A 23,615-nucleotide genomic window follows, 5' to 3' on the forward strand; every position below is an offset into this window, starting at 1 on the left:
GTATTTAAGGCGAGGGAATAGAACACACTTTGGGACTCTTTACCAGGATCATCCCCCATAGTAATGTTTCAGTGCTTTTCAGTTGGAAAGCCCTGACACATTACTGTGTCTTTGTCAGGGAAACATTACTTACTTTTAGAGACATCTTTGAGTAAATGATGTTATGTATTTTCTGAATTGGCTTTTAATCATTTACTTCTGTAATTGGCATGATACATTTTTACCTGACAAATAAATGTTACATCTTGAATTATTCTGAAGTTTTAGAAATCATTCATTTTAGTAGATTAATGTGTAGTCTGGTGTTTCCGCAAATCTTTGTCCAGGATAGATCAAACTGAAGGCACTTTGAATGGACCATGGGGCACATCTTAGAAAAACCTTCTGATTTCTGACTATCTCCTGACTTAGCATGTTGTACGCTGCAAATATTATAAAAAATTACACCTATGGGTCTGTAGTGCGCGACTGCATAGGGTAAAATACTTGCACTGCACCCTCTGACTATTTCAGGACTGGCTAGTTTGTGATCGTGAGCGCGCAGTTGCGACGTGACGTCTCAAAGCGACACTATGTCCGTAATGAACGAATATTGAAAGTATGGGATAATCAGAATAATCAAAGATCTAAATTAATTCATAATCAATATTTATGATTATTTTCTAATCAGAAATACGATCTAAATTTGATTATCATTTGAAATTGGAGTCAGATTAAGCGTAGAGCTGAAGTAATACTAAAACTAAATTCCAATAAATTAAGTGAACTTCACTGGATCGCTGAAAAGACATACAGGCTTTAAACCTTCGCCAGGCCGTTGGATTCCGTCATTAGGCCAATGGGTGGTCCTTACAAACTTTATTAAACTCATCAGTACATGTTTGATCATCATTCAGACAGCAGACTTGTAGGCTATTAATGGATACATAGCCTACAAGCAGATGACAAATACGTTATAATAACCGTAATTAAACTACTAAACCATACCTGTTTCATCTCTATACAGCACTCTGACTCTGTAGGCATTATTATCCGACTCGAAATGAACGCCGTTACTGAGAGTTTCTGATATTATCATCTTTCCGTGAGATGAAATTGTCCTGAGAGACTGAGCGCGAGCTCATGAAGCTCCGCCCCCTGTGTCGTCCAGCAGCAGCTCATTTGCATTTAAAGGGCACACACTGAAACAGCTCGTTTTTCTGAGCCCCAAAAAATGTCAATTTAAACATGCTGTAAAAAATGATCTGTTGGGTATTTTGAGCTCAAACTTCACATACACACTCTGGGGACATCAGAGACTTATTTTACACCTTGTGAAAAGGGGCATATAACAGGACCTTTAATTCTTCGACTGGTTTATGTTCTGATTATTGGTTCAAACTTGCAGCAGTATGTTTCAGACACAGTTATTTATAGAATATTTAAGTAACATTGTACAGATGTTGATGTATGGAGTGTGAAATCATCCTGATTTTTCACCCTCATACTGGTTGGGAATTTGTGCACATTTGTTAGTGTGCAGATCATTGTTATGTTATTTAATTGGTATTAGTATTATTTAATTATACTCTTAACATGGTCATAACATTTCAGAAGCTTGTGCCTCAAATGGGTTCTTTGTGGAAACCAGGTTATGAATATTATATTCCCCCAAATACATTAGCTACAGGTTGAGATTGTGACTACTACTCTTGCCAAAGGATGGACGTATGTTCTCTGTTTATTTTCAAACATGGCTGCATTTATGTTGCGATAAACCATGTAAACTGAAAAACATGCTAACTCCTCACTAATTACTCAAGCGTTACCTTGTCATCCCGCAGGAACCACTAGTGATTCACTAGTATAATAGTGAAGTGTTTAAAAACACTAAGTGTTATAAAGTGTTTTTCAGCATAAAATAATGGGCCACATCACTAGTAGTTCCTGCGGGATGACAAGGTAACGCTTGAGTAATTAGTGAGGAGTTAGCATGTTTTTCACAATACAAGTTATTTAATTTTATATTTGACACTGTACAGGCATACATTTCTGTGAGGCACTAGTAATATTCTAACAAACATTGTAATCTGGAAGATGTGGTTTTACGATTATCGCAACATAAATGCAGCCAATTTCTTCATTAAGGATGCAAATTGTTTTTGACAAGAGAACATCAATAGCCGCGTTTCCACCGCAGGAACTTTCCCCAGGAACTAGGAACTTTGGGCTGGTACTCGATGTGTTTACACCGCAGGAACCAGGGTCTAAATGAAGTTCCGGGTAAATATTTCCCCCTCCGATAGTCCCTGCTCACGAGGTAGTACTTTTTCAAAGTTCAGGAACTTTCAGGGGTGGGACTTGTGCGCTGCACAAGCTGATTGGTTGTGTTCACGCCGCATTTTGGTTGGATGACTCCACGCAGCATTTTATTTATTTTTAACCTCCCTTTTTAAAAAATCTATTGCGGTTCGTGTCGTGGCTTCATGCAGTAAGAGTTGTCTGTCTGCAAATATGGAATTTAATAAAAAAAAAACTGGTGGACTGTCGACGAGTTTCAGCCTTTATTTTGTGGAAAAGGAAAATTTCTGCGCGTTCGTCCCAGCCATCTCACTGTCAATGTCCGCAATAGCTGATATTAACCAAGCGGCAACATTCTGATCTGAAAAATGAAGCCTACCCGGAAGTGCGAAAAACTGCAATACATCGAAAATCCGCTAGAGGGAGGTCCCAAAAGGGAGCAAATGTCCATAGCACCCATGTTAAAATGTCTGTTTTCACAGCATAAATTCATGTTTTTACAGGTTGGTCCCATGGACTTTTATTGTAGATTTCGATAGCTTCCGAGTGCCTGACAACTGTGAGGGGGGTGAATTTTTTTCTAACTCGTTAGTTTAGATCGTATTTAGATATAAAATGTATGACAATAAGGGCGTGGTTAACTTTGATTAACAGCTTGATTGACAGCTGACAAGGCAGCGCCACGGAGAATGACAACATAAGAAGCGCCATTTTTTAAGACAGTTGACATATAATACTACTGTTTCTGTATCATGAAATGTAGTTTTAAGAGTTTTTCAGACGAGAATGTAGTTGTTTAAAGCTCAAATCTGTGGTTTATTTAAAGATTTATGACAATTTTATCCAGTTGATCCAGCGATGACCGGGCGCTCGGCGTTCATGTACCCCGCCTGGAGCAGCCTTTCCTCGGCTAGACGTTCTGAGGTTTGCCGCCAATGCCGCGGACTCTTGGCGTCTCTGTAGTGGTTAAACATGAGATATAATTCGTCTTGTGTATATCTAATGGGCGATTTTTGGTCTCGTGAATCTATAATTTTTTCCCTGGGCAATCGTTTTGGCTGAGGGGAAGTTTCATAACTTTATAAGCTATTTAACTTTACCGTTGTTGTATGGTTAGACGAGCGCTGACTTTGTATGTTTGACTGAATTGTTTGCTTTATTTGTATAGCTTCTTATACCTTTTACTTATACTTTTATAATGGCTAATATTGATAAAACTGAAATTTAACAAAAAGAGACTGGGTTGAGTTTTGTCATTTTAAATTTGAATACAACGAAGATGATATGTAATGTTGTTTACTGCAAAATCTGTTGTTTAGTACAAATGCACATATTGCCTGGACCATAAAATGTTTAATATTTTTATATTATATTTAAAATGAAAAGAGGCAGGTTTGTGTTTTATATTTTGTTTTTTCATAAATAGGCAAACGTTAGGCTATATGCAGTGAATATAATCAATACGCGTTGCCTGAACCACATTTGTGTGGCTATAATGTTTAAGATTTCTTTAAATGAAAACGAAAAGAGTTAGTATGGTGTTTTATAACATATTTCGTTGCCTAAAATATACACAGAGATAACCGGAGTAGCAGAGCGAGCTGAGTGACGCGCGCTGCGTCAGAAGGTGGGCGGGGTTAGGATTTCCCAAGATTTTCCAAGATGGCGCCGCCCATACCCCCCATAAAAGGCTTCAGCTTCAAACCCGTTCTTCAGAAAGTCTATGGGTGACGTCACAGACGCTTTGTCCATATTTTTTACAGTCTATGATATTAACATACAAATTTTATATCTAACGTTATTAGCATTACGAGCTTACTGAACACGCTTTATCAGTGCTCGGCTCTTTTCTGCCACAGCTTTTATTATTAAGTCATTATGTTTACACATTGTCATCTATTGCAAGGCACTCCAAACCATGTTATAAATTTACTATAACAGGATTTAAATAGCGCTTTGAGGTTAGTAACAAACAACTATTTACAAGACTGTCACTATTTATGATTGATAGATGCCGGGGTGCAGGCTTTTTTTAAGCGTATTTGCGAAAGAGGAAATTTTTGCGCGTTCGTCCCAGGCATCTCACAATAACTGATAACATACGTTGTCTAATTTTATACGCATACGAGTTTTCTGAACACGCTTTAGTATCAGTGCTCGTCTATTTTGTTTTGTTAATTACCTCGCTAGTAAACGAATACATAACTGCAGCACAGTTTGAATCTCCTCCATACTTATTATAAATGTGGCGCTCAAAACTGATTACTGTCCGTCGCAGACTGGGAGGAGCAGTTGCGCGCAGTTTACCTTCCCGGTACTTTAGACTGCGGTGTAAACGCAGAAAGCAACCAGTCTGGGGCAAAAAAGTTCCTGGGAAAAATGTTCCGGGGGACAAATTGTTCCGGGTAATTTCGGTGGAAACGCGGCTAATGTTTATATTCATATCCTAAAGAGAAGTTCTCCTCAGGCGGCTACTGTAACATAAAGGTAGGTCTTTGGAGTCTGAGATATACTGAACTGACACTCAATAGAGCTCATAATAGTGAACTAATCCAATCATGAGTGTCAGCATCACTTCCTAATTATTTAAAATTTTAAACAAATTATCATTATTAGTATTATTCTATGTTTAAGTTTGAAATAAACAGAGAACATACGTCCATCCTTTGGCAAGAGTAGTAGTCACAATCTCAACATGTAGCTAATGTATTTGGGGGAATATAATATTCATAACCTGGTTTCCACAAAGAACCCATTTGAGGCACAAGCTTCTGAAATGTTATGACCATGTTAAGAGTAAAAAAAAAAACCCACAATTGTTCACTTTTTAGACATGTTATTTTTGTGATTAGTAATTAATTGGTTATTCTTTCTTAGTTCACAAGTAGTTCTCATATATTTCTTTAGTAATAATCAAATACCTACCAAGGAACTACCTTTGTACTAAATTAGATATTACTTACTGCTTAGTTAATATTGCTTCCATATTAGTTATTAAGTTCGGTGTTAATGCAGTTCTACCTATTACTTCCTATAGCTACTTGTTAACTACGGACCATTATTCTAAAGTGTTACCAATGCCCTTATAGGGCTCTGAAACTAAACTACATCATTAGGGGTGGAAATGGTTCTCATACATTTGTAAAAAAAAGAAAAAGAAAAAGAAAAAGAAAAGTAAAAAAACACAGATAGGAAAAGTTTGACATTACATCCTTATAATTTGTAATTCATTTACCTTGTGCTTACTGCATGGCACTTCACCTTTGATATACATGTAGCTAACTTGCAGAAGAACAGAAGGTACATTGAAGTCAATTCACCTTTATTTGTATAGGGTTTTATACAATACAGATCAAATCAGCTTTATAATGATAACAGGAAAATGATTCGATGAATCAACAGAGTTCATTTCGGCTGTACAGCAGCTCTAAAAGAAAATAGCGGCATTGTTCAGCTGAAGTCAGTTAAGTCAGTTAATCATCAATTATTAAATTAGTTAATTTAATCTATAAAGCAGTTCTGCAGAAAAACAGTGATGTCATCATCCAGCTCAGGTTAGTTCCCATCCAAGTGTAGGTGCAATCAGTCCAATCTGAATATTACATTCTTTAAATCATTTATACTAAAGCCACTTGTTTGATGGTAACTGTCACATCTGTAAAAATAAGTTTGCATTTTCATGCATTACATGCGTAAAATGTGACCTGAAATGTTTTTTTTCTAGTCATTCTGCTAGCTTTTAACACTTTAAAGGTAAAGCCACTAGATTCTTAGCATCATCACATCATCAACATACATGTGATCCTGAAATCACTGAATTCAGCCTTAAATCTACAATAATGAGGCAATCGATGCACCTAAATAGACAAATAGTCTCAAAATGTAATGTGCAAATGTATCTGGCATTTCCAATACTTTTAATAGTTTTGTATTTAGTTTGTGTTAGCAAAATATTTTAAATGTCTTTGAAGCCTTCTTTTATGTGCTTGGGATATTTGATATAGACATAATGGTCTTTATTCACATGTCAGGTGTTCATAACGCTCTCCTCTGACACTTTAGCTGCACATGCAATAAAAGGTGTAAATAAATATTTTCTGTATGAAAGTGCCAATCACTTTGAAACAATGTGTATTGTGAAACACGGTACACAAATAAACCTTAAACAAGAATATGAAAGAATTCCATATAGGTCTATGTTTCACATGTTTTTTTTAGTTCATTTGAAAGGTGAAGGGGTTCCTCCAAATGTCTCGAATCGGGCCTGAGTAAATGTATGGACTATTTCAAGGCAAGGCAAGGCAAGTTTATTTATATAGCACATTTCATACACAATGGCAATTCAAAGTGCTTTACATAGAAGAAATTAAAATAATAAAAAGAAATAAGAATAATTAAAACAGTTTAGAAAAATAAAAAATAAAATACAGTACAGTACAGATAGTCGGACGAGCATTGGCACAGTGCTCATTCATTAAATGCATGGCTAAACAAGTGTTTTGAGTCTGGATTTGAAAGTGACTACAGTAGGAGCACGTCTGATCTCCTCTGGAAGCTGGTTCCAGCTGCGGCTGGCATAATAGCTAAAAGCAGACTCGCCATGCTTAGAGTGAACCCTTGGTATTTCTAGCTGATATGATCCTAGTGATCTGAGTGGTCTGTTGGGTTTATATTCAGTGAGCATATCTGCAATGTATTGAGGTCCTAGGCCATTGAATGATTTATATACCAGTAACAATACTTTAAAATCAATCCTAAATTTAACTGGGAGCCAGTGTAAAGACCTGAGGACTGGTGTGATATGTTCATATTTTCTAGTTCTGCTCAGAATCCGGGCGGCAGCGTTCTGTATGAGCTGACACTGTCTTATGGTCTTTTTGGGAAGGCCAGTGAGGAGTCCATTACAATAATCCACCCTGCTGGTGATGAAAGCATGCACAAGTTTCTCTAAGTCTTGTCTGGAAACAAAGCATCTAATTCTTGCAATATTTTTCAGATGATAGTATGCTGATTTAGTTATTGCTTTGACATGACTACTGAAACTAAGGTCTGACTCTAGTGTCACACCGAGGTTCCTGACTTGATTTTTAGTTGTTTGACCCCTAGAGTGAAGGTATGCGTTCACCTTGAGAACTTCATCTTTGTTTCCAAACGCAATGACTTCAGTTTTGTCTTTGTTTAACTGAAGAAAGTTTTGACACATCCAACTGTTGACTTCGTCAATGCATTGGCACAGGGAGTCAATGGGGCTGTAATCGTTAGGCGATAGGGCTAAGTAGATCTGTGTGTCGTCTGCATAGCTGTGGTAAGCAATTTGGTTCTTTCTCATTATTTGGCTCATTGGGAGCATATACAGGTTGAACAGGAATGGCGCAAGAATTGAGCCTTGAGGGACTCCGCATGTCATGGATGTCCACTCAGACTTATGGTCTCCGATACTCACGTAATAACCTCTCCCATCTAAGTATGACCTGAACCATTTTAGGACTATCCCAGAAAGCCCCACCCAGTTTTCCAGCCTGTCAAGAAATATGTTATGATCGATTATGTTATGTTATGAAGTATGTTATGATTTCAGATCTTTCAATCTGATGGATGAAATAAGCTCACGCAATTGACATATAAATGTGAAATAATGGACAAACATACGGAGAGCAGCAACTTTAGTTTCTGCTCTGACAGCCGTAAGACCAGCCGAACGCTGAGTGTGTGTGTTCGAAATCAGAAATGGTTTGGTTTCATATTCAACACTGTTAGACTTTTCAAGGGTTTTTTACAGTAACTTACTGGCAACACTGTTAAAGGTATAGCGGAGGATGTTTTACTTCCTGGTGGGTAACCTATACTATTGGTCCTCCTAATTGTCCTAATTGTCAATCATTCTGGTGAATCAATCAAACTTTTCAAAAAGTGGAGAGGGCGGGTCTTATCTAAAATTTGGAAAGATCCTCCGCTATACCTTTAAATGAAACCATTACATTCATAAAACTGCAGAATGTAAATACATTTTTAAGCAGTCAAAAAGGAAATGTCCAACACAGGACAACACAATTCTTTTCACAATACATGACACATAACCCCACCTTCAAAATAATTTCACTTATTTACAAAAAATTGTTGGATTCATGTACACTGGTGGCCAAAAAAAGTATTTAATTGTCTTAATGTTTTTGAAAGAAGTCTCTTTAATGCTCAAGAAACATTTCTTATTATTATCAATGTCTGACTGTCTACTCCTCCATCTTTTCTACAACATAGGAGTAAAAATCATCATCAAAGAGAGAGAGAGAGAGAGAGAGAGAAAATATTAGTGTCAAATTATTTTTAACCTCCTTTTTTCATTTTTATTATTATTTTCACAAAAACTTAAGAATATATATTTGTAAACAGCTTTTGTCAATAAATAGCATACAAAAAAACTAAATTAAATTAAATACTTACAAATCATAAATTCTGTCCGAAAATGCTGAGATCCATAGAGAGACAGACTGAAATTGATGATTCATTTGCTGTGTAATAAATATAAAGTTAGACATGATGCAAAGGTCACTTATTTGATATAAAGTTAGCCAATTTTATAGAGATTTTATAAGATATTGTAAGCTACCTAGTCTGCACCAGTGGCTCCAAAGCACTTTTCACATATTGCTAATCATTTCAGCAAACTTATCTAAAAATATATGGCCTACCTCAGGAATCCTGTGCATATCTTATCTGCTTTCGGCCCCCCTCTACCAACACTGGCCTTGGCAGAGGCTGCTGCTGGAACAACAACTCCTCCAGAAGAGCACTGCAGCGAGACGCTCTTGCGTTCCTTCCCCCACTCCCCACAGACACCTGCTGATTGTTGACTCTGTCTGGGACCTGATCAAGGTTGACTCCATGGCAACTGCTGTGTATCGCTATGACATCCTGCGGACTGAGGCACCTAGATTAGGATGTCAGGCGTAGCGACTCTCCAGGCCTACACATACACAAACTCTTACATATACACAGATATGCAATCACCCTCCCCCACCCCCCATCCCTCGCCTTCGACGCTTTGTACCCCCAGTCTGACAGGCGGGTCTGACCAGCGCCGTAATGGCTGCAGGACCGGATGGCTGCTTGTCTATGCGGGGTTACCTCCATTCCCCACTCCCCTCCCCTGTTGCAAGTCTTGTGTGTTCATGTTGTAGAGTGTACTGATTATGTGCTAATGTTGCTGAGGTGTTTTTTACTGTTCCCAAACTGTACTCCTTACAGGAGCATAGTCTGGGGGTTGCCTTTTTTCTCCTCACCTCTCCTCATGTTATGCTGTATTTTTCTCCTCAAACAAATTTCCCCATTGTGGGATAAATAAAGGTTTCTAATTCTAATTCTCAGGAATCTTGCTACAAGTCAATTGCGCGAATTGGCGCTTTGTTGCAGTTGCCTTTAAACACATATAAAAATGGAAGTAAATATTACATTTCATTAAAAAAAAACTATAATATGTTATAGTTTGCAAACTAATGCTAAAACTATATATCAGTAGGCCAACATTATCTACAACCAAAACAGAATTTCACATTAGTTTATTTATTGTTAATGTAAACTAAGCGTTACTCGTTGGCATATTTTTAACTCGACAATTCAATAATCTAACAAAGTCTGTAAAATGAAACGTTAGTGCAGTTTACCGTGGTAAAGTTCGTTACTGCCATGTTGACGAGTAGGCTCACGTTATAACATAGGTTAAACTGGGCACAATCCTGTCAACACACACAAAATGTTTTTTACCTTGCTTGCTGGTCTCTCTCTCGGTGAAGTGAATTCCGTCTCTTCCCCAGGCCAGACACGAACGGCGCGATCCAAAAAAAGACAGTCAGAACCCAGTGATATTACACTGGATGCTCCAGCACGACACAACAAATCACAAACAGAAAATTCCCATGATGCAATGGGAATCACAGTTATTTACTGTAAAGAGAAATAGAAGTATAATACTGGGGGATTTAAAGTAAATAACTGTAGAAATTACAGAAAAGTCTAACAGTGTACTGTATCTGTACAAAAAAAGCAGTTTTAAATGTTTTTATTTCAATGTATGATCTGTAGAAGTTACTGATTCTTTTAAGTTTGCTTTATTTTTTTATTCATCAATTCTTTGAAGACTGGTGTAATGATGCTGCACTTTCAGCTTTTATCACAGGAATAAATTACATTTTACAAAATATTCAAACAGAAAACATGTAATCTAAGATTCTCTAAACTGTTAAACATTGCTCTGTATTTTGTTAACTAAATAAAGAAAAACATGATGCTTTTGTGGGTCAATTTTAAAGGGATAGTTCATTCAAAAATAACAATTATGTCGCACTTATGTTGTTTCAAAGTTGTGTGACTTAGGGCACCAATATTGGTTAAACTGGTTCCCAATGTTCTTCAGAATATCTTCTTTTCTGTTCCACAGAAGAAAGAACAGTTTTTCTGAATATTACACAACACCCCAAAGTGACACTCCGCCTATTCATTCAGTCTCTTTTATCTGAGACTTATTGATTACATGGAATTACAATGACGACTGACGTCATGCGATTTTGGCAGCATAAATAGTGGATCAGAATCAATCTGTAAGACAAACTGCCTGATAATACAGTTTATTATCCAGCTTTGATCACCAGCACAATGACTACAGAAGCGGCAAAACTTGGAGGATGGAGCACAGAGGAGCCTGTCACTGAAGAGGTGGAGAACATCTGCATTAAGGTAGGACACTGAAAACCACTCTTGTAGTAAATGCAGTTTTTGTTAAAACACAGCCTAGTAAAATGATCTAGTTTGATGCTGTAAAATGTGTTGGCGAAATTATTTGTTATTTTTTTAAAGAACTGTTTTACTTTTCACTTAAAGTCACAAAACATTTCACATGAGTTTTCTGATATCTGAATAATAGACGTACCTCACTAGACCAATAAACGAAATCTTTTTAAAGTAATAATAATAATATAGATGAATATAAAATGTGCATTTGTTTATTCAGATGAAGCCAGACATAGAGGAGAAGGCTGGAGTCCCTTTTGATGTTTTCATTCCTAAAACCTATAGGTCTGAGCCACGGTGTGGTGGACACTATCTGGTCAAGGTAAATGAGTATTTTTTTGTTTTTTATGGATTTTTTATGGAATACTTCTGGTACAATTTGTATGTTTCCTATATCAACAAGCCAATTGTGACAGTGTGTCCTAAACGGATGTGATGTGTCCAGTAATATTTCAGTCCTCTCTGAAAATCTTAAGTGAATCAAGTATAAAGTTTCTCTGCATTTGTATAAGAGAAAGCTTCTCAACTTTGTAGCATTGCTGGACACTCAAATCTACTCTGCAATGGTCACTGTAGCAGAACTCGTAGAAATATGATTGCTGCTGTCATGGAAAATTAATGTGTTTAGGTCTTTATGTGAACAGGCTTTTACATATACTGTAAGAGATCACTTAAAATTCAAGTGTGAAAATCTCTCTCTCTCTCTCTCAGGTGAAGGTCGGAGTAGATGATAAGCACGTTCATGTGATACTATGTCAAACCGCTTCTGGAGGTAAAGTGACTCAAGACATTTGCCTAACTGTGAAAGGAGTCCAGCACCCTAAATCCAAAAGTCACCCTCTGGAACCCTTCGGAACACTTCCAACCGCATGCGGAAAATAGTCTGTCTGATATAATAACAGACACACAATGATCTGCCATACTGTATAGAGGAACTATTGAAAACGGTTTCATTCCTCAATATTAAACATTAAACTCAATATTCAAACCCTCAGTGCCTGTGTCAGTGTGTATATGTGAAGATGCGAACACCACATTCAATTCACTTTACTAAAAATGTTTTATGCTGAAACAATAAACATTAAAAAAATTTACATAAAAAAGTATAAAGTGTGAATGACATTGATTTCTTAATTTTAAGACTGTTGTTAGAGAGGTATTCTAGCACGGCTAGTTTATCAAGGTTTTCAGCCAGTAAACAGGATGGTGTATCGGTCAGGACACAGGAATAAAGAGGAGATGTCATTTCTTCTATTAACTGTATTGAGATCCAGCAGTACTCATCAGAACATTCCAATATCCAGTATTGCCATTATAGTCTGATAAAAAACAAATAAATCACCATTAGGAACTATCATTTAAACAGTTACAGTACTTAAATTATTATGCAACGTAAATAATAAATCCACACACATAATACACAAATCAGGATCATCAAACATAAATCTCTCAATAAACATTACTATGTCTCTTTAAACACAATCTACAATTACATAAACGAGGATATTACTCTTTGGAGAAATATAAGGAGCTTCACCAGTTTACATGAACTATAATAAAAGGGGGTTTACAGAAGGAGCAATGGCGACATCCTCTGGCCAGACAAGGCTACTGCACAACAGCGTCCGCACATGGTCTCCTGAGCACGATATTAACTCTATTATATTAGGGTCATGAAACCCTAAACCAAATTTTCTGAGATTTTAACAGAGGTATGTGTGTTGAACACCATTGAAGACAATGTTAGCATCTGTTAGATTTAATAGTAGGGGGGAAATGGTTAAATTTCAGTTTTTTTCCGCTATTTTCGTCTTCCGGGTTTAAAATCTTCATCGTGTCCACGTCACAGGCAGTGACGTGGCAGAGCACTATAGTACATTGATGACTCATCGGTGTCTCATAATTATTCATATACTGAGTTTTCTTATCCAATGAGAAAACACTTTCTCTTAATTATTCATGACACCACGTGGAACTTTCTAATGACAGACATGTCAAACTGTGATATCGCGGAGTAGATGAGAGAGGCAATGATGGGACGCGCGTTTGTTTTCGTGGTGCAAAAGTTCCAGTGCATCTTTCCCCGCGATGCTGCCCGGGCTGGACTCTGACTGCGGGCGGTTGGTTGCCCATCAACCACGGACACATCTATGTGTGTGTAGGCTAGCATAACCATTCAACTGGAGAATGATGGACTTGTACACCAATGCAGGTTTCGTCTTGCGAGTGATACGGTCGCGAGGACTTTTCTATCGCTTCAGAGGTGTGTGTGTGTGTGTGTGTGTGTGTGTGTGTGTGTGTGTGTGTGTGTGGACATGTTTTTCTACACCGGTGGGGACTTAAACCTGAATGCACACAGACTCATGGGGACTTGTGTCACCGTGGGGACCTAAACTGAGGTCCCCATGGGTACAAAAGCTTATAAATCATACAGAATTAGTTTTTTTGAAAATGTAAAAATGCAGAATGTCTCCTGTGATGGGTAGGTTTAGGGATAGGGGCAGTGTAAGGGGATAGAATATACAGTTTGTACAGTATAAAAACCATTACGTCTATGGAGAGTCCTCACAAAGATAGTGCACCAGATGTAACCCTGACCGTTTTACTTGCCTTTTGTTAAATAATCACTCGTTATTAAAATGTATATATTTCGATAATACCTCAATTGTATGGAACGTATGCTTAATTTGTGCAAACTTTTATGTCACTGTCTATCTTTATTATGTGGGTTCAGGGGGCGCGTAGATCTAGGCTGTAGGCTACGGAACGTTTTTTTTTTAAGCGGAAAATGTATTACTTTCAAATATATGCATTTATTGTGTGTATATAAACTGTTATGTTCGTCACTTATATTAACAGCAATAAATGATGACTTGAATCACGAGATACAGTGAACAACTTCTTTACTGTTCAAGTGCAAATTCAAAACAAATCAATGCGCCAAAGCTGCACTCAACCGGAACTCTTAGTATAATGACAGTTAACTCAAATACAGAAAATAGTGCCATTTTACTTATATAATTTTAGGTATACTTCAGACATTTTGTATTATGTTTCCAAATACATAACAATTCCTCCCTTCCAGCTTTGAAGTACTGTACGCCAACAGCGAACAAAAATATTCCTGCATGTCAAACATAAATAGGCACTTTTACCATTATCCAATTTAAACAAAACCAAGTTACTAAATAATAAAATATTTTTCTTATTTCCAAACAAGTAACAGTTCCATCATCTGTTTTGGAGTCAACAATCAACATTCTCCTTTTAAGCAACTATAAGTCAAGTCTCTCAGGAGGTCTATGGCTCCTTTGAGGGTAACGCCGTTCTGGCGCTGCAGAGACATTTACATTCTGACTTGTACAGTCCATAGTCTCTGTGTTCTGAGTGTCACTGCTACCAGCAGCATAACCTGGTGCTATGGCAATGTCCTCTGAGTCAGGAAGGGCATCTGACTCTTTTGGTTCTGTGATAACTTCTCCATCTGATATGTCCAAAAGTTGGTCAACGTGTCTACGCCAGACCATGGTAGGACCTACACTCACAGTGTATGATAGTGGTCCTGTCTTTGAGAGTATCTCACCAGCCTGCCATTTCTGGGTGGTACTGCGATAGTCTCTGGCAAGTACTTTCTGTCCAACATCAAAGGTTCTTAGTTTCCTTTGTAGCTGGCTGGGAGAACACTGTTTCTCTTGAACATGTTTGCGTATGTCCGGTTTTAATAAATCCAAACGTGACCTCAAACTCCTTCCTATGAACAACATTGCAGGTGTCTGTCCTGTTGTAGCATGTATGGTGTTTCTGTATGCCAGAAGGAAGTTGGCTAGTTTGTGTTGCAAAGGTACATCCTCCCTCCTGCTTGCTTTCATGGACTGTTTAAATGTCTGCACAAAGCGTTCTGCTAGTCCATTTGTAGCTGGATGGTGAGGAGCTGAGGTGATATGCTTTATGCCATTCCTCTTGAGAAACTGTTGAAACTCCTCCCCCATGAATTGACTGCCATTGTCACTCACCAACTGCAGGGGTAAGCCCGTGCGAGCGAAAAGCATCCGCAGGAGGTTCACAGTCTTCGCGGCAGTGGCTGTCTTGACTGGAAAGATCTCAGGCCACTTTGAGTGTGCGTCGACCACAATGAGGAACATGTGATCTAAGAATGGGCCTGCATAGTCAACATGTATGCGTTGCCATGGTGTGGAAGGCCACTCCCATGTGTGAACAGGTGCAGGCTGCGGTTGGCGCTGGTTTTGTTGACAACCCTCGCAGGATTTAGCAAGGTTTTCAATTTGACTGTCCAAGCCAGGCCACCATACATAACTTCTGGCGAGGTTTTTCATTTTAACCACACCAAGATGGCCTTCATGCAGTGCAGTTAGTACTCTGGAGCGAAGCCTCGGCGGCACAACAACGCGTGACCCCCACATGATACAACCCTGGCACACAGAGAGCTGGTCTCGCCGGTTGGCATAGTCATGGAGTGGGATGTCTGTGTTTGCTGGCCATCCATTCACTGTGAAGTCATAAACTTTAGCTAGGAGAGGGTCATTTCTTGTCTCAGTTTGAACCTGTGCACTGGTAACAGGAAGCGGTTCCATCTGTGACAGGTGCATTACCAACGCAGGATCAATAACCTCCTCAGGAGTAGGCTGTGGAAGGCGTGAGAGCCCATCAGTGTTTCCATGACACTTACTTCCTTTATATTGGATGGTGTAAGTGTGTGCTCCCAAGAACAAAGCCCATCGTTGCAAACGTGCACCTGCCATGGCTGGAACACCTTTTTGGGGGCTAAAGATGGAAAGAAGGGGTTGGTGATCAGTAATCAGGGTGAAATGTCTGCCATAAAGATATTGATTGAACTTTTTTACACCCCACACTAAGCTTAAAGCTTCCCTGTCAATTTGCGCATAGTTTCGTTCAGCAGGTGTTAAGGATCGGGATGCGAAAGCAACAGGTCTCTCTGATCCATCAGTCATTCTATGTGATAAAACAGCTCCAATTCCATATGGAGATGCATCACATGCTAGACACAAAGGGAGGTTTGGGTCATAGTGTGTTAACACTTTATCTGAGATTATCAGCTGCTTGGCTGCTATGAAGGCCTGTTCACAGTCCTTAGACCACCTCCATTTGGTGTCTTGTTGCAGCAGTGCATTCAGCGGGTGTAACACAGTTGACAGGTGTGGCAGAAATTTGTGGTAATAATTGACAAGGCCCAAGAATGAGCGCAGCTGACTCACATTTTCTGGCGATGGAGCCCTCAGGACGGCGTCAATCTTTTCCTGGGTCTTATGCAATCCATGTTTATCAATCTTGTGTCCACAGTACTCAATGGAGTCTTTGAAAAACTCACATTTGCTCCTCTTAGCTCTCAGTCCATACTCCTCTAATCTTGTCAGAACTGCGTCCAGGTTTGCTAAATGTGTGTCATCATCTGGCCCGGTAACAATAATGTCATCCAAGTAGCATTGTGTACCTGGTAGCCCTTGTAGCACCTGGTCCATGGCCCGTTGCCAGATCGCTGGGGCACTGGTGATGCCAAACACAAGCCGACTATACTGGTATAGGCCCTATGGTCAGATATTTCCGTGATGATTCCTCCATTTCCATCTGCAGGTACGCCTGAGCAAGATCAATCTTTGAGAAGCGCTCACCATGTGATAACGATGCGAAGATGTCATCTATACGCGGAAGTGGATATTGGTCTGGATGTATGACAGGGTTAACTGTCACCTTGAAGTCACCACAGATGCGTATTCTTTCAGTGTCCTTTTTGCCTACAGGAATTATAGGCGTCGCCCATTCCGACCAATCCACCTTTGACAATATTCCTTGGTCCACCAGGTGCTGGAGCTCTGCATCCACTTTGGGGCGTAAGGAATAGGGAACAGGGCGTGCCTTGTGGAATCGTGGCTTTGCATTGCCCTCGAGTTCAATCCGTGCTTTTATGTGTCTCAGGGTGCCGATGCCCTCATTGAACACTTGTGCATGTTTTTCCAGAATTTGAGTCAGATGTTCATCTGCACACTGTCCGTTCTGTTTCTTAGCAATTTGCATTGCTTTAATCTCATGCCAGTTGAGATGGATGTGCCTCAGCCACTGTCGTCCAAATAGTGGTACGCCACCATCCCTCAGTACATATAGCTCCAAGTTGCATTTCTGATTTTCATATTTCACATTTACTTTCAATTTTCCCAATGGAGTGACCCTCTCGCCTGTGTACGTTCTCAGTTTCACATTTGTGTGCTTCAGTTTCAGTTTTGGGAATTTTTCATTGTAGTCTTTAAAGGATATGATAGACAGTGCTGAACCAGTGTCTAGTTCCATTTTTAATGGTACTCCATTTACTTTAGGTTTCAGCCATATCACACTGCTGCTGTCATCATCCTCTGTTGAGTACAACTCTAAGCATGACAGATTTTCTTCATTTGAGTCATCAGAGTCCGTTTCTGCAACTCCATATACTCTTCTGTCCTTCTTTCCCGTGTACTGTCCCTTTTTGTCACTGTATTTTGATTTACACATTTTCTGTATGTGTCCTCTTTTATTACACTGTCTGCAGTCTTTATCTTTAAACCAGCAATCTGCAGGGTCATGTGACTTTTTACCACATCTGTAGCATGGCTGTGTTTTATCCTTTTTCTTTATGTGTAACTTGTGCACAGAGCACATTTCAGTGTTTTTACCTTGTAACTCGCCTGCATCCTTTGCTGCAGTTTCCACTGATATGGCGATCTCCAGTGCACGAGTTAATGTTAGATTTTCCTCTGTGAGAAGCCGCCTCTGAGTGCCCTCGTTGTGCAGCCCACACACGAACCTGTCTCTGAGTGCGTCCGACAGCCCCTCCCCAAACTGACAATGCTCTGCCAGTCTCCGGAGTTCTGCCATATACTCCGACACGGATTCAGTTTTCAGCTGATTTCTTTTATGAAAGCGGAAGCGCTCCGCAATAACCAGCGGCTTTGGATTGAAATGCTTCTGTAAAAGTTCCGTTATCTCCGTGAACGTTTTATCAGCCGGTTTTGCCGGTACGATGAGGCTGCGCAGCAAGTTGTACGTTTTAGCACCCATAACACTGAGGAGGACGGCCACTTTTCTCTCATCCTCTATTTCGTTTGCCACACAATACTGTTCAACTCGTTCCACATAAGTTGTCCAGTCTTTTACGGTGGTATCAAAACTGTCCATATGTCCCACACTCGCAAACATTTTGACTATGTGCCAGGTGATTTACTCTCGTCACATCCTCTTTTTACCTTGGCGTTGTGTGTACATACATACGTCCCCACCTCCGGGTAGCTAACGTTAGTCCAGCAGACACGCGGGCAGGCCGACGATATAATTCCACACAAAAACAAAACAAAAAACAGGACAATAGAGTTGACTTTCTCTACATGTAGTCCGTCCGGAACACGTAATGGGTCGATATAACCTTGTCGCCAATTCTGTTATGTTCGTCACTTATATTAACAGCAATAAATGTGGGTTCAGGGGGCGCGTAGATCTAGGCTGTAGGCTACGGAACGTTTTTTTTTAAGCGGAAAATGTATTACTTTCAAATATATGCATTTATTGTGTGTATATAAACTGTTATGTTCGTCACTTATATTAACAGCAATAAATGATGACTTGAATCACGAGATACAGTGAACAACTTCTTTACTGTTCAAGTGCAAATTCAAAACAAATCAATGCGCCAAAGCTGCACTCAACCGGAACTCTTAGTATAATGACAGTTAACTCAAATACAGAAAATAGTGCCATTTTACTTATATAATTTTAGGTATACTTCAGACATTTTGTATTATGTTTCCAAATACATAACATAAACAAATATATATTTTATAATGACATAATTATACATATACATGTACATTTATATGTTTAAATGATTACTGTAGTAGGCTAATATGTAGCAGGGCATTCAGTTACTTTTGAAAGGACAAAAACAAGGTGTATTTCATTAGACTTTAACTTTGCCAGCTATAAAGAAAATCTAGCATTTCCTCATGTTTTACCACTGATTTTTAGTGGCAGTTCATATGCATGGGCCACTGGCGATGACAGTTTCCCCCCTCCCCTCTCCCCTGCCGTGCCATACCACACCCACTCCCCTCCCTCCTTCTCACAGCCACCACGCCCATTTAAGTTGCATTTTTCAAAAAGAGTGTGAGCTAGACTTGAGCTGAAAGAGGGGGGTTTCATGACCCTTTAAGCAGGGCTGTTGTGATGTGCGCGCCGTGGCTTCGCGTGAAAGATCGCTTTCTCTCTCACACACTCTCTCTCTTTAGCAAAAATGCATAACAGACAAAGGGTTCAATATTATTATTTATAGAAGTGGCTGGCGAGATTAAATTTGCAAGATAATAATTTCTTTATAGCAATAATATATAGGCTAGCACGTGTACTTTCTTAATTTCTCCAGTACCGACAGCAGAACCGATAACGTCCGAGCTTATCGATCCAGCGGTCTTTCAAAATTCAGCACCGGTGGCCCGTTTGATACCGGGTTTCGGTACCCATCCCTAGTCATTAACGTAAGTACAAGCACAAGCCTAAGTCACTATGTGTAACAGATATCAAAGATACAGCTATTCATTTAGCTGAGGCTATAAGTGAAAGCGACCAGCTGTATTTTTTAACTTACCCTGCAGTACACGTCCATAACGCTAAAATATGTGATGTGAAAGATTACATGACATTCTACTACAACCCCAAATCAGAAAAAGTTGGGACACTGTACAAATTGTGAGTAAAAAAGGAATGGAATAATTTACAAATCTCATAAACTTATATTTTATTCACAATAGAATATAGATAACATATCAAATGTTGAAAGTGAGACATTTTGAAATGTCATGCCAAATATTGGCTCATTTTGGATTTCATGAGAGCTACAAATTCCAAAAAAAGTTGGGACAGATAGCAATAAAAGGCCGGAAAAGTTAAATTTACATATAAGGAACAGTTGGAGGACCAATTTGCAACTTATTAGGTCAATTGGCAACATGATTGGGTATAAAAAGAGCCTCTCAGAGTGGCAGTGTCTCTCAGAAGTCAAGATGGCCAGAGGATCACCAATTCCCCCAATGCTGTGGCGAAAAATAGTGGAGCAATATCAGAAAGGAGTTTCTCAGAGAAAAATTGCAAAGAGTTTGAAGTTATCATCATCTACAGTGCATAATATCATCCAAAGATTCAGAGAATCTGGAACAATCTCTGTGCGTAAGGGTCAAGGCCGGAAAACCATACTGGATGCCCGTGATCTTCGGGCCCTTAGATGGCACTGCATCACATACAGGAATGCTACTGTAATGGAAATCACAGCATGGGCTCAGGAATACTTCCAGAAAACATTGTTGGTGAACACAATCCACCGTGCCATTCGCCGTTGCCGGCTAAAACTCTATAGGTAAAAAAAGAAGCCATATCTAAACAGGATCCAGAAGCGCAGGCATTTTCTCTGGGCTAAGGCTCATTTAAAATGGACTGTGGCAAAGTGGAAAACTGTTCTGTGGTCAGACGAATCAAAATTTTAAGTTCTTTTTGAAAAACTGAGACACCATGTCATCCGGACTAAAGAGGACAATATGATAATATATATGCTGCATATATGCATATATATGCCACATATAGGCAAACTTGAGGTGCATATATGTGCATATACAGGCCATATAGGTCTCCTGTATTGCTTCTTTGTATCCACATATAAGCCCTATATGCACATACAAGATATGTCTCCTATATAGCTCATGGCAGGATCTGGTCATTTTGTAGCTCATATCTCACTTTGGCAACTGTCATACATGATGCCTAGCTCAGATAGGCACATCTATCAATTCGAAGCTCACGGAGCTGAGAAGAGCAAAAAGGTTTTTTTTTTTTTTTTTTTTTTCTTATTTTTGTTCTTGTACTATTTGATTGTAAATAAATAATGTAAATTTCTACATTTTGGGGTTTTATTTATGTTGCCTACACTGTAAAAAAAAGTGTAATTTTACAGGTAATGGTCTGTATTTTTTTTACAGAATTTTACCACCAGTTATTTTATCTATTTGCTGTTAAATTTACAGGTAATTGCTTGTATTTTGGTTTTACATCAATTTTACGTTTTTTAAAAGAAACTTGTCTGTATTTTTACAAAGTAATATTTTACAGATTTTTTCTGTGAAATTAGAAAACAAAGAAAAGACTGTTGTCCTTACAGATTATTAAAGGAGAACTCCGGTCAATGTAAATTTGGAGTGCTGTCAGTACAGAGAACAACGACAAAAATCGGTGTTGCCTACACCGTGTTATCCTCTTTTTAAAATTTGCACCCTGTTGACTTCAATGGGGCAAGTCTTAAACCTGCTTTTAGCCTCTTAACATCCTTGATGTGTCATTACAAGTGCACAGGTCATGTGAGTGATTCCTTCAGAGTGAACACGGGTGAATCTGACTGCAGTAGATGTGAAAGATATGAATAAAAATGAAGTTAATTCGGCCAGCGCTCATACCTGTATTTACATCCTGTTTTCGGTCGAAGTCCATAGTAGTCGATTGTCGAGTTCACGCGCATGATCATAGGTAACTAAGCAACAGTGGAGAACTCGACAATCGACTATATTGTTCTCTTAATTTTTAAGTCACTTTGGATAAAATGTAATTGTAAATGTGTAAAGTAAGTTATATTAAAATATAATACTAAGACTGTATTTCCTATCATTCACATATCTTGATGTTCAGTGTTTGTTTAATGAGTAATACTGTAAATGCAGGCATTCTGTACTTGTACGTTTAGTTAATTTAACAGAAATTGACTGTACATTTGCTATTATTAAGTACTTAATTAGAGATTGGTCAAAGTTGTGAAATTGGAAATGCAAAAATTAAAACTAAATATACAAACTTTGTATTTGAATTCATGTACTTGATGCATTTTTATACATAACTTCATAGTTATTATACACAGAAAAACTATCTATTAAAAGATAATTACTGTAGATAGACAGCATTATTATAAAATAACTTTATAAAACCCTAAATTTACAGTTTAACTTGAAAGTTAAATGTTTTTTTATGTAATTTGACTACATTTATCCGTTTTTCCATGGTTTAATAAGCCATTATCAACAGTAATGTACTGTATTTAATTAATTTTGACCGTAAAGCCAATTCTGTATTTTCACGGTTTTTGCCTGTAATTTTGTGAAATGGTTATTTGCTGTAATTTAACGGAATCCGTCTGGAAACTTTGCTGCCAGAGATTTAACGTTTGTATAAATTTTTTTTTCTTTTTTTTTTTTTTTACAGTGTAGGCCTAGTAGCTATGGATTTGAATAATTTTACTAATATATAGGTAAACATACTGTATAGGTGCATATATAGGTGAACATATAGGTGCATATAGGTGAACATATAGGTGCATATATAGGTGAACATATAGGTGCATATATAGGTGAACATATAGGTGCATATATAGGTGAACATATAGGTGCATATATAGGTGAACATATAGGTGCATATATAGGTGAACATATAGGTGCATATATATAGGTGCATATATAGGTGAACATATAGGAGCATATATATAGGTGAACATAGGTGCATATATGTACATATAATATAGGAAAACGGGCAAATTTATATATGTCACATATATTAAAAACCTATATCAAAACCTATATTAAAACATATATGTTTAGGTTATTTCCATGTGGGAAGACCTTGCATTTTCCAACATGACAATGCCAGACCACATACTGCATCAATTACAATATCATGGCTGCGTAGATGAAGGATCTGGGTACTGAAATGGCCAGCCTGCAGTCCAGATCTTTCACCCATAGAAAACATTTGGTGCATCATAAAGAGGAAGATGCAACAAAGAAGACCTAAGACAGTTGAGCAACTAGAAGCCTGTATTAGACAAGAATGGGACAACATTCCTATTCCTAAACTTTAGCAACTTGTCTCCTCAGTCCCCAGACGTTTGCAGACTGTTATAAAAGAAGAAGGGATGCCACACAGTGGTAAACATGGCCTTGTCCCAACTTTTTTGAGATGTGTAGATGCCATGAAATTTAAAATCAACTTATTTTTCCCTTAAAATTATAAATTTTCTCAGTTTAAACATTTGATATGTCATCTATGTTGTATAGTGAAAAAAATATTGAAATTTTGAAACTTCCACATCATTGCATTCTGTTTTTATTCACAATTTGTACAGTGTCCCAACTTTTTCTGATTTGGGTTGTATTTTTGGCTGTAGAACTTGCATGAAAAACAAGTAGGCTACAAAACGTTCCAAGTGGGCCAAATTATTCAAAACATAGGCAACAATGTTTTTTTTATTGGTGTTATGGACCTTACAAAAAATTATTTTACCGTGGAATTGCGCCTAGTGCTTCCAAACCAACACTAACTTACTGCATAGTCCAAAAGGTAGAGAATGTTTATTTTGAGGTAGCACTTGTACTGTACTGTACATTTTTTATCCGACACGTTTGTAGCTGCAGCTGTGGTAACTAGAGCAGAGCTGGCAACCCGGATGCCGAAACACTACTGACTTCATG

General features: G+C 38.4%; 1 protein-coding gene across 1 annotated transcript; it reads left to right on the forward strand.

Annotated features, from left to right (window-relative positions):
* Nucleotides 1-10,929: 10,929 nt before the first annotated feature.
* Nucleotides 10,930-11,946, forward strand: LOC308691328 (cystatin-B-like; the record flags this gene model as incomplete). Its single annotated transcript, XM_081366404.1, has 3 exons — nucleotides 10,930-11,010; nucleotides 11,285-11,386; nucleotides 11,776-11,946. 3 exons carry the CDS (start codon nucleotides 10,930-10,932, stop codon nucleotides 11,944-11,946), a joined length of 354 nt encoding a protein of 117 aa, XP_081222530.1.
* Between the last annotated feature and the right edge of the window lie 11,669 nt (nucleotides 11,947-23,615).

The sequence above is a fragment of the Scardinius erythrophthalmus genome (assembly GCF_964197995.2).
Source record: "Scardinius erythrophthalmus genome assembly, chromosome: 5".
Lineage (NCBI taxonomy): Eukaryota > Metazoa > Chordata > Actinopteri > Cypriniformes > Leuciscidae > Scardinius > Scardinius erythrophthalmus.